The sequence below is a fragment of the Pelophylax lessonae genome (genome assembly GCF_965119305.1).
Source record: "Pelophylax lessonae genome assembly, chromosome: 5".
NCBI classification, from domain to species: domain Eukaryota; kingdom Metazoa; phylum Chordata; class Amphibia; order Anura; family Ranidae; genus Pelophylax; species Pelophylax lessonae.
The window spans coordinates 351814338-351826991 of record NC_138772.1 but is presented as its reverse complement, the minus strand read 5'-3'; the positions used below and the strand labels follow the sequence as shown (position 1 = coordinate 351826991).

At 40.6% G+C, this 12654-nt stretch overlaps 1 protein-coding gene across 1 annotated transcript in view; it reads right to left on the bottom strand.

Annotated features, from left to right (window-relative positions):
- MRS2 (magnesium transporter MRS2) overlaps positions 1-12654 on the bottom strand; it is a 44796-nt gene that overhangs the window by 18109 nt on the left and 14033 nt on the right. Inside the window, exon 5 of the mRNA XM_082257359.1 lies at positions 4790-4963. Coding sequence (XP_082113485.1) covers positions 4790-4963 — 174 coding nt within the window. The remainder of the gene's footprint in view (positions 1-4789; positions 4964-12654) is intronic.

Genomic DNA, 12654 nt, shown 5'->3' with positions numbered 1-12654 from the left:
TATATAATGCTTGGGGGTTCTAAGTAATAGTATGGTAAACGAATGACGTTAAGCGCCAAAAGTACCTGCGCTTGTTGGATAAAGTGCAAACGTGCTGTATAAATAAGTAATGTATATGTGCTAGTGAGTAAGTGAATTATTTGTTAGGAATCAATAATAGTGTAAAATGTGCACAGTGTAATGGTGTAAACCAATAATCTAGGGAGCTGCAACTCAATCGTAAAAAACGTGTAATGAATATATGATACACACAAGGTGTACTAAGCTGCGCTCACCTTTTAAACGTGCAAATAAGTGGTATATTAAAATTATCTTGTAAAGTGCATAGTAACAAATCAACAACTGTATAAATGGTCAACTGTATAAATAAATAAATGCATAAAAAAATGCATAAAAAAATATAAAAATATGCATAAAAAAATATATAATTAAAGTGCATCAATGGAGTGAGACAAAAAAGTTCAAAGTGATAAGTCCCAATATGCGGATGTATCAATAAAGATATATCTCCAAGGAAAAAAGAGATTTTGATAAAGGGATTGAAGAGTTAGAGAAAAGGAAAAACATTGTTATCAGGCCCGCCGACAAAGGCGGAGGGGTTGTTATTTTAAACAAATGTGATTATATGAAGGAACTAGACAGGTTGGTGGGAGATGCGGTTACTTATAAGAAACTCAAAAGCAATCCCACCGCCAAACTTAAAAAAGTATTGGAACAATTGGTAACTAAGGCAAAAGAAAAAGGCATCTTAACCAAAAAAGAAGCTAAATACTTGGTACCTGAGGCACCAAGGTTGCCTACCATATATCAGCTCCCTAAAGTGCATAAGAATAAAACACACCCCCCAGGGAGACCCATTATAAGTGGGATAGGGTCCATTTTTTCAAGGATTGGGGAATATGTGGACCATTACTTGCAGCCTTTGGTACCTACTTACTCCTCACATTTAAAAGATACCAAACATTTGATCAATATTCTGGAGAACCTCCAAGTTAGCAGTGACACTATTATGGCCACCATAGATGTGGAGTCGCTTTACACCAGCTTAAAGCAACAAGATGTGCTCTCCACTACCATGGCAGCCCTTAACAGAAAAACTAATATGAAGAAAAATCAGAAAAAATTCATATATGATTCATTGGACTTAGCTATGAGTAACAATTTTTTCTGGCACCAAGGTTCCTGCTACAATCAGGTCAAAGGGGTAGCCATGGGTGCCAAATATGCACCCAGTGTGGCGAATATCCTGCTGGGAGAATGGGAGGAAAAAACTATCTTCCCCAGACCAGACCCCTCCCTAAGGTTATACAGAAGATATATTGATGATCTTCTGATCCTTTGGGAGGGATCTGAAGAATCTTTGGTGAGATTTATTGAGAAACTCAATAACAATGAATACGGCCTGACCTTTACTGCTAATTGGAGTAAACAAGAGGTACATTTTTTGGATCTCACGCTGGAAAAGCATAATGATGTAATTAACACAAAAACGTTTTTTAAGGATACTGACAAGAACAGCTATATCCCTGTTACCAGTTGCCATCATCCACAATGGCTGGGCGGAATTCCAAAAGGGCAATTCATGAGAATACGCCGAAATTGTAAAAGAGATGACGATTACATAGTCCAATCAGACCTACTCATTAATAGATTTGTGGAAAAAGGTTATAGAAATACTGATATGCAAAAAGTGAGAGACAGAGTTATGAAGATTCCACGTAAGGATTTGCTGAAGGATAAACCCAAACAAGACAAGACTAAAGGTGATCTAGCCATACTTACCAATTTTAACCGGAACTACAAACAGGTGGAGTCTATTATACGAAAACATTGGCATATTCTTCAGAAAGACAAAACATTGAAAGGTCTGCTCCCAAATAGACCCCAGTTTATTTATCGGAAGGTTCCTAATCTGAGACAGTCTAGCTCCCAATGTTGTCAACCCCCCTAGAAGACTTGTAACCTTTTTAAACCGCAAGGGATTCTATCCATGCAAAAATTGCAAAGTTTGCACAACCACTAAAAACTTTAAAAAGATTTCGCAATTCAAATCTTATGCAACAGGACGTACCTATGATATTAGAAAATTTATATCATGTTATTCCACACACGTCACCTATTTATTATCTTGTCCGTGTGGCCTTCAGTACGTCGGGCGTACTACTCGCCAATTAAAAGTCAGAATTAATGAACACCTTAATAATATTCACAACGGTTTCCCCAAACACAGCTTGTCTAGGCACTTTCGGACTCACCACAATCGAGACCCAAGATGTCTGTCCGTCTGTGCCATTGACAGGATAGAACCCCATTGGAGGGGAGGAAACCATACTCAGCGTATTTCCATGAACGAAACGGAGTGGATTTACCGTTTGAATACTCTGCAGCCTTTAGGTCTTAATATAGACATTGATCTGAATTGCTATATTTCAAATTATTGATTGTGGGATATTCTTTTATTGTTGGTGGACCAGATGTCCTAACACCAATATGCTGGATGGTCATGAGTCTAAAGTGAAACTACCATTTATAATTAAATTTTTGAATACAAATATATATTTCTTTTGACAATTAATTCACTTCCTTTTACATGAGATTCATATTTATATACTTAATGATCACTAATATCTAAATAAAATAAGCTTCCTGTTGATTTTTTAATAATTCATTTTAATAATTATAATTTTTATAACCCCCCTTTTTATGTATAATTTATTACATTTAATATTAGTGGTAAATACTAATATAATATTACTAACAAAATATGTTATATATTTTAATATTAAATTTTAGGGTTACACATTTATGTGAGGTACTGAACCTTATATTAGGTCACAATATACCCATTTATCCATTTATTCAACCATTATTTAATTTAAATGTAATCTAATTCCACTTTCAATATAATGAATATTTATTTATTATAACTTTTCTGGACTATTGTTATTGATTTTGATATGGGGTAGGATGTTTTTAAACATGTATATTTTAATAATAATGTGAATGTTTATGTTAATAATGCTATTAGTAGTGTAAGAAGGGTTATGCTACTCTTTTCGCCAATAAATCACCCTTCATGAATATTTATATATGCTAATTTCCGGGCATCAGTTAGTATGTAATACTGCTGTCTAATACCGGTCATTCGGAAGATAGCAGTATCGAGCCGTTTGCGGCCGCGGATGGGGCGTGTCCCCTAGCTCACTAGACCCGCCCGGATGTGTGTAGCGAGGGCGGAGTGAGACACCGCCGGATAGATGCCCGCTCTCCTTCCGGTTCAGCGGGTGAAGTCCGTTGCGTCACTTCCGGGACAGCCCTCTGAGTGTTTTGGCCGTCTTTCCGGAGGGATAGAGGTTGAATGGGTTGTTTTGGTTCCGGTGGGTGTCATCTATTTGCATTATACGCTCGGGACAATTTGACTGGCTAAGAGCTGATGACCATGCATATGTTTTGAAGAGGCTGATTGGCCAAGAGATAATTAGCATGCCTTTTTATAATGATACCAAGGTGATTGTGGTCACATGACCCTTGAAAACGACGGCCATACGAGCCGACGAAACCGGTCGGGAATATTGGGATACGATCACCCTGCTATCACTGCCATTTTTGAGACTGTCTGGAGAGGACCAGTGAACGCGGAAGCGGTTACCATCCTGTGTCCAATCTTGGATCTCAAGTTCTATATGCCTGTTTTTATGACCCTGATGTAAGTGTGTCCACCTTATTTTACATTAAACTGTCTATACGTACTTCACTATCCTGGTCATTCCTTTGTTTTCATATTGCTGAGGAGCATAAAGGAGGAGGAGTGTGGAGTTCTGTGGTGTACAGGAGGCTGTGAAGGGGACCACTTCAGAGGGCTTGGTCTTATATACCCGGATTCTGGTCGTGTTGACTGATCCTGCTTGCATTGACCCCCTGTAATTAAGGGGTCTGTGCTTTCTGGTAAGCACACTCACACAGTGGTGCCTAGATGGTGAAGGGTTCAAGGTTCTAAGTAATAGTCTAGCAAAAAATACAAATTTTTACTAGTAAACAAAACGTCAGAAAAAGGCTTGGTCCTTAAGCGGTAAAATTGACTATTTTACGCTATGGAATCATATTCTATGTTTTAGTCCTGAGAATTGTGGCTGCATACTCTGTATCATGGAGATACGCAGACCGGTTTGAGGCTATAACTTTTAAAATGCAGAATGACCGCTGATTAACAAAGGGGTCATAGCAATCTAGTAAGCAGCTTGAGCGTTAACTGTCTTGAAGTGGGCGCTTTATGCATGGAATCAGCTGTCCCACAGAACACTTGGGTGTTTATTACCTTATAAGAGTGAAAAGCCCTTTAATCACATTATTTCTATGGACTTATATGGGGACACTAAGCAATACTGCTTTGGGCTGTTTAATATGAATTTGATGTATTTATTTTGTGCACATATTTTTTTTTAGATTTATTTCATTTATTCACAGTGCTATACTTTCTTTTACATAAGGCCCCACATTAGCACACTAAAACGAAAACAAATGCATTGTCGGTCTACTGATGTGACCTATGCGGTCATGTTCTCTTGTCCTGCATGGACACCTATTCATCGCAGATATTTAGTGACTGTGATGGAGAAATTCAGTCATGGAAATCATGAATCTTTAGAATTTTGGGAAGGCATCTTTATATTGACTCTAAGCCAATCTGTGACACATGTGAATCTGTTTGCGTAAGCTGTGGTAAATCATACATCTGGTAGAAAAGTGAAACAATGTTCTAATTTTTGTAGGCAATATTGTATCTACCCACCCTGTGCTGCAGGATTGCCTCCAAGGCTCTAAACTCAAAGGGTAAGGAATAGGTCACTAGCTGCCCTTCTCCTGCTAACTGAGGGGCAAGTTCCCGAAGAAACCACTGCTCTAGGTGAAGGTTCCGATAATCCAGTATTAGAAGATATTCGGGTGTTATGACCGCTTTTAAAAACTGTAAGACAGAGAAGAAACAGTTCATTTATAAAATTTAAAACATGGATTGAGAAAAATAATTTGTTTTAATTACATACTGTATTTTACCAACATAGATTTTTTAACGTGAAATTCTAAGCAAGCATGCACATTATAAAACACACAGACTGTTTTTGCTCCAACATTTCAAGGTGTAAAAGAAAATAAAAAAATGGCACACTTATGGCACCCCCCCCCCCCCCTTTCTGTGATGTTAACAGTGGGATCCGATCGTAAGGCTTCTTTCTGTATAGTAACAAAATTCAAAAACTCGTACTGTGCTGCTGCTCAATAAGTAAAGGCCCGTACACACGTACCGATCGTCGGCATACAAACGTCAGCGGACGAAAGATCTGCCGATTGTACGCTTGTTAGTATGGTGCCTCCGACAGCTGTCTGCGCACATTCTGCGGACAAGAGTCTTTCTTGCAAACATTAAAATTTTTGTATGCCGACACCAGAACGGACGATTGTTCGCCAGTCAGTACAGAATTCTGCCGACAGACCGCAGATTTGTAAGACTGGGCATGCTCAGAAAAGAAAAAAACACAGGGAAAGTTAACCATTACATGACATCATAAGATATGACAGCTTAAATGCCCACCGAAGACCAAATAAAGATAAAAGCTATCCCAAGCGCTCAAAATGAGGACCACTCACCAATAAATATAATGGCTATGCAGCTACTTGACTGAGAAAATATAGAAAAGATATATAGTAGATAAACACTCCACAGTATCTCTATGTATATATAGTAGCGCAAACTTATCAAAAAGAAAAGTGCCAAAAATAATGTGCCGACTGCACAAAGTCCCAAATGCAATAAATATTACATAGGCAGCAGGAAAAAATGACAGAAACAGTCCATATTCCTTCACTCTATATCCTGGGATGACAAAATACAGAAGCGTGTTTCTCAAAGGGATCACCACCACCACCACCACCGTGCTCCAAGGGGGGAGGAGAATTGCCCACTCACCAGATGCTGTGGCCCAACCCACTTTCGTGTTTGAGCATTCAAGCTTATAATGATGGTCACTGGTCCAGAGTATCCACACCGGAAATCACACCAGCACAGTCAAAAGAAGCTCAGCAGCATATGGAGAGGAAAAAACATATTCCCAATAGCGTGATACAGTTTAAAAGGCTTTATTAACTAAAAACATAAGGTAGCACACTCACATTTCTTGTATGTCATCAAACGCATATCACAGTCACCAATAGGAGAGGGATGCCCTTCGGGAGATGATGTCCAGGCTCCACGCCGTGGACGTCGCGCCTTCTGGGTACTCCAAACTCCTCTTACAAAACCTGGTTACACAGCCTGGTCACGCACCGACGCGTTTCGTGATTTCCACTTCTTCCCCGGGAGCGTGACCGCGGCGGTTTGGCGGTAACCTTAAATACCCTTACTCATCACCCCGCAGGGCGGGGCCAGGATAAACAGCATCGGCCATTGGTGGTTGCTCCGGTGTATTAACCAATAGCAGACAAGGTTTACAAGACAACTTCCTCTTATTCTGCTTATCTCTATGGTAAAAGACACTATGACCCGGAAGTAGGGCGGGGCCGAGGTACACACCCTCGGCTACTGGTGGTTGCTTGTAGTATGTTGGCCAATAGCGGACTGAGACAACCCAATATCCATCCACCTCACCGCCAATCACTGTGATTGGACACCATGCAACCCGGAAGTAAAACACCCCGGAAGTCACCTACACACTAAGCAGGAAGCAAAGAAACACCAAGTGCTCAACGACCCATAGACCGATGTTGCATAGACAAAATACAGAGTGTATGTACATGATGTAAATCATGTCACCTTCCATTGGTGGTTGCTATCGTGCTCTAGCCAATAGTGGTAATTCAACTGTATATCCAATCAGCTAGCATCCTCCTTGGTTAACCTATGACCCGGAAGAATAATACAGGAACCCCGGCCGGATGTATAAACTCCGCCCGCCGGGATAAAGCCTGCACAACCAAAAAGTTTTAATGTGTACACAGTACACTGAGCACAACAGCACCACCTACCAATGGACCAGTGTTACAATGTCAAGAAAGATTTGGTAATCCATATGGAATCTGGTAAAATCATGTACCAAAAAATTAATGATAAAATCATGTCACCCTAGAAAAAGAACACGAATCAATTGGAAATTAGGCAAAACTAAAATATATAAATACAGATAAAATCATTAAAATAACGCTAAACTCATAACCCATGCCACATAGCATGAGTCACAAGTTTAGAGACATGTTAGTGTGCGCGGACACTCAGGAGGATCATGGTCCTCCAAACGCACATCATCCAAGGATGAAGGGTCAAAATATAAAATTATAGATATAGAATTGGAAACTAAAATCAATAATCACTAATAAAACAATTTAAATCCAACTCTATATTTAATCCTACAGGGTCTGGAATATCCATTTCGTTTCGCACTTTGATAGTTCCCTAACCCAATTGGCACCCCTCCATGGGGGTGTCACCCGCTCAACACCCCAGAATTGAAGACAACTGGGGTCCCGTTGGTGATGTGAGCGGAAATGGGCTGGGACACTGTGCTCTTTTTTACCCTTAATAATATTGCTGATGTGCTCCCCAACTCTAAGGACTTTGACATTAAGCACTTCATCACATGTGACACCACGCATGTGGTGTATGCTTTAATGTGTCCCTGCAAAATCATCTACATAGGACGAACCAAACGTACTTTGACTATTAGAGTTGGAGCACATCAGCAATATTATTAAGGGTAAAAAAGAGCACAGTGTCCCAGCCCATTTCCGCTCACATCACCAACGGGACCCCAGTTGTCTTCAATTCTGGGGTGTTGAGCGGGTGACACCCCCATGGAGGGGTGCCAATTGGGTTAGGGAACTATCAAAGTGCGAAACGAAATGGATATTCCAGACCCAATCTTTGAGCCCTGTAGGATTAAATATAGAGTTGGATTTAAATTGTTTTATTAGTGATTATTGATTTTAGTTTCCAATTCTATATCTATAATTTTATATTTTGACCCTTCATCCTTGGATGATGTGCGTTTGGAGGACCATGATCCTCTTGAGTGTCCGCGCACACTAACATGTCTCTAAACTTGTGACTCATGCTATGTGGCATGGGTTATGAGTTTAGCGTTATTTTAATGATTTTATCTGTATTTATATTCATATTTATATATATTTTAGTTTTGCCTAATTTCCAATTGATTCGTGTTCTTTTTCTAGGGTGACATGATTTTATCATTAATTTTTTGGTACATGATTTTACCAGATTCCATATGGATTACCAAATCTTTCTTGACATTGTAACACTGGTCCACTGGTAGGTGGCGCTGTTGTGCTCAGTGTACTGTGTACACATTAAAACTTTTTGGTTGTGCAGGCTTTATCCCGGCGGGCGGAGTTTATACATCCGGCCGGGGTTCCTGTATTATTCTTCCGGGTCATAGGTTAACCAAGGAGGATGCTAGCTGATTGGATATACAGTTGAATCACCACTATTGGCTAGAGCACGATAGCAACCACCAATGGAAGGTGACATGATTTACATCATGTACATACACTCTGTATTTTGTCTATGCAACATCGGTCTATGGGTCGTTGAGCACTTGGTGTTTCTTTGCTTCCTGCTTAGTGTGTAGGTGACTTCCGGGGTGTTATACTTCCGGGTTGCATGGTGTCCAATCACAGTGATTGGCGGTGAGGTGGATGGATATTGGGTTGTCTCAGTCCGCTATTGGCCAACATACTACAAGCAACCACCAGTAGCCGAGGGTGTGTACCTCGGCCCCGCCCTACTTTCGGGTCATAGTGTCTTTTACCATAGAGATTAGCAGAATAAGAGGAAGTTGTCTTGTAAACCTTGTCTGCTATTGGTTAATACACCGGAGCAACCACCAATGGCCGATGTTGTTTATCCTGGCCCTGCCCTGCGGGGTGATGAGTAAGGGTATTTAAGGTTACCGCCAAACCGCCGCGGTCACGCTCCCGGGGAAGAAGTGGAAATCACGAAACGCGTCGGGGCGTGACCAGGCGGTGTAACCAGGTTTTGTAAGAGGAGTTTGGAGTACCCAGAAGGCGCGACGTCCACGGCGTGGAGCCTGGACATCATCTCCCGAAGGGCATCCCTCTCCTATTGGTGACTGTGATATGCGTTTGATGACATACAAGAAATGTGAGTGTGCTACCTTATGTTTTTAGTTAATAAAGCCTTTTAAACGGTATCACGCTATTGGTAATATGTTTTTTCCTCTCCATATGCTGCTGAGCTTCTTTTGACTGTGCTGGTGTGATTTCCGGTGTGGATACTCTGGACCAGTGACCATCATTATAAGCTTGAATGCTCAAACACGAAAGTGGGTTGGGCCACAGCATCTGGTGAGTGGGCAATTCTCCTCCCCCCTTGGAGCACGGTGGTGGTGGTGATCCCTTTGAGAAACACGCTTCTGTATTTTGTCATCCCAGGATATAGAGTGAAGGAATATGGACTGTTTCTGTCATTTTTTCCTGCTGCCTATGTAATATTTATTGCATTTGGGACTTTGTGCAGTCGGCACATTATTTTTGGCACTTTTCTTTTTGATAAGTTTGCGCTACTATATATACACATAGAGATACTGTGGAGTGTTTATCTACTATATATCTTTTCTACATTACATGACATCACTTCTGCAGTCGGCTGTAGTCAACAGTCACCGACATCCCGGGGAGAAAAGACGAACGTTTGTATGCAGACGATCGGTACGTGTTAATGAAGAGGGGTGACCAGCGCTACGGATTTCAAAATATGAAAAAAAAGGGGGGTGGAAAAAATGCAAAAACGAATAAATAAAATAGTAAGGTGTAAGCTGCCCCAATCAAACCTTTAAATCAAGGTGAAAGTGATAAATAAAATGTGACGATTGGTGTTGGCGCTACCTTTATGAATACCCCAAAAAACGTGAGTGGGGATGAAAGGGTGTAAAAACCCACAAATGGTGAAATGTGCCAAATGGTGTAATAAATGATAGTCAGAAATGCGAGTCTGAGTGTTTATTTACAAATTAAATAATAGTGCTGAAAGTAAAACACGTGAGTGTAATAAACTCACTACCATGCATAGGGTGAAAAAGGATTGGTGATTAATAAATAAAACGTGCCACACAAAGTGTGATGATAAACTGAAAATGCAAAATCCGTAGTGGCCACTAGGTGGCGTTTCTTCGGAATACAACCTGTATGATGATGAGGGGTTCCCTTTCGGAAAATGATGCAAACAATGGCCGCTGGCGGGAGGCCTAGGTGCTCATATAAGAAGAAACCCCATAGTGAATAGTCACATCATACATAGCAAAAAAGCAAGGTGTAGATAACTCACTCTTAAGATGATCGAGATCAGAGTACAGTGTGCGCCGGGATGCTTCCGCGTTCCACGGCCGATAACCGGAAGTGACGTATGACGTCGGAGACTTCGTGTACGGGGCTTTACTTATGCAAAAATATCAAATATTACCACAGCGCATACAGTGAATCCCAAATCATATGACAAACCAAAAAATTAAGTGTTGAATAAATGTATACAGTAAACTAAATAGTCCAACAAAATATAATAAAAAAAATGTTTCAAACTCAAAAGTGATTCTTTCCATAATCATCTTCTAATAAAGTGCTCTGAGCTCAATAGTTCATAAACAAAGTGCTGAAGTGCTCCAGATAAACATGGCGTGAAGTGTGGAACACGCCCCTCTTGTGTCCCTACTAACCAGAGAAAATGGACCCTCAGCTTTCCATTCTGGGGGTCAAGCTCGCTTGTATCTGGTGAGGGGGGGGGTACCACAGATCTTCTCTTTCTTTTTATGCCTCCAACACGCTGGTTCTAAATACGTCTATCGCTATACTTGTTGCTCTTTTTCTACTAGGCTCCATAGGAGGACAAATTCTCATACTGTAGTATTTCAAGTTTATTAAAAAGCAAAAAATTACACTTACAGGGTGTCCGACAGAGTAGCGCTTTGCAAAGTACAGGGATCTTCTGGGTTCGCTGCAGCTCGGCATGCGCTCCACAGGTATGGGAAATTACATAATTGGTTAGGGAATTAGAAATTGCGTTGACGCGTTTTGCCCCTCCCACAGGGTGTCAAAGATAAGTATGTGGCACAAGAGGGGCGTGTGCCACACTTCACGGCATGTTTATCTGAAGCACTTCAGCAATTTGTTTATGAACTAATGGGCACAGAACACTTTATTGGAGGATGGAGGATTATGGAATAAATCACTTGTGAGCATGGAACATTTTTTTATTTAATTTTGTTGGACTAATTAATGAATTTACTGTATACATTTATGCAACAATACATTTTTTGGTTTGTCATATGATGTGGGATGCACTGTATGTGCTGTGGTAATATTTGATATTCTTCCTGTATAGAATGACACATGCTGCAGTCCTTGTAATTGTCCATTTAACGAATGAGCAATAAGACAATCTAGGAATCTATAAAGCTAAACCAAGAGGTAGTGGAGTCTCCTTCCAGGTATTGTGGCAGTGATTTGTGACTACAAATCCTTTGGCTGGTAAAATTATTAACATCCAGTACATGCAATGGATGTTTGCCTAGAGATTAATGCTTTTGTTAACCCCCTCAAAAAAAAATAAAAATAAATAAATAAAAAAAAAAAAAAAAAAAAAAAAAAAAAAGATTCTGTCCTGTTCCCTTAACGAGTTCTGGACCGAAGGATTTGCCTCCTTAAGGACTAGGCCAATTTTTGCGATTTGGCACTGCGTTAATTTAACGGATAATTGCGCAGTCGTGCGATGCTGTACCCAAATAAAATTGATGTTTTTTTCCCCCCACAAATCGAGCTTTCTTTTGGTGGTAATAAATCACCTGTGGGATTTTTTTTTTTTTTTGCGCTATAAACAAAAAAAGAGCAACAATTCTGAAAAAAACAAAAATAAACAAAAGGAATATTTTTCACTTTCTGCTATATAACATATTTTTGGGGAAAAAAAAAAAATAAAAAAAAAAAAAATAAAAAAAATCGCAATAAGCGTATTTTGATTGGTTTGCGCAAAAGTTATCGCATCTACAAACTAGGGAAAAGATTTATGTCATTTTTTTTATTAATTTTTTTTTTTTTTACTAGCAATGACAGCGATCTGCTATTTTCAGCGGGACTGTGACATTGCAGTGGACAGATTGGACCCCTGACATTTTTGACACTTTTGGGGGGACCAGTGATATTACTACAGTAATCAGTGCGAAAAATATGCACTGTTCCTGTAATAATGACACTGGAAAAGAAAGGGTTAACCTAGGGGTGATCAAAGGGAGCCTAGGGGAGTGTTTTCTAACTGTTGGGGGGAGGGACTTGTGAAATGACGACAGAGACCTGTGCTCCTATATAGAAGGATCACAGGCGCTCTGATCATTTTACAACAGCCGACTGTTGTTCTCTCTCAGCAGGGAGCGATCAAGGGTGCCCCGTGCATCGGCATCTCCGCTACCTAGTGGGAGCAGGCGCGCGCCGCCAGTGGTGCGCGCTCGCCCCCAGGACCGCTTCCACGAGCCGACGTACCCCTACGTCAGTTCACGCAGCCAAACCTGCCTGCCGCAGTAAATCTGCGGCGGGCAGTCGGCAAGCGGTTAAAGCATGGTATGCAGCACAGTGCTTGTGCTGTGT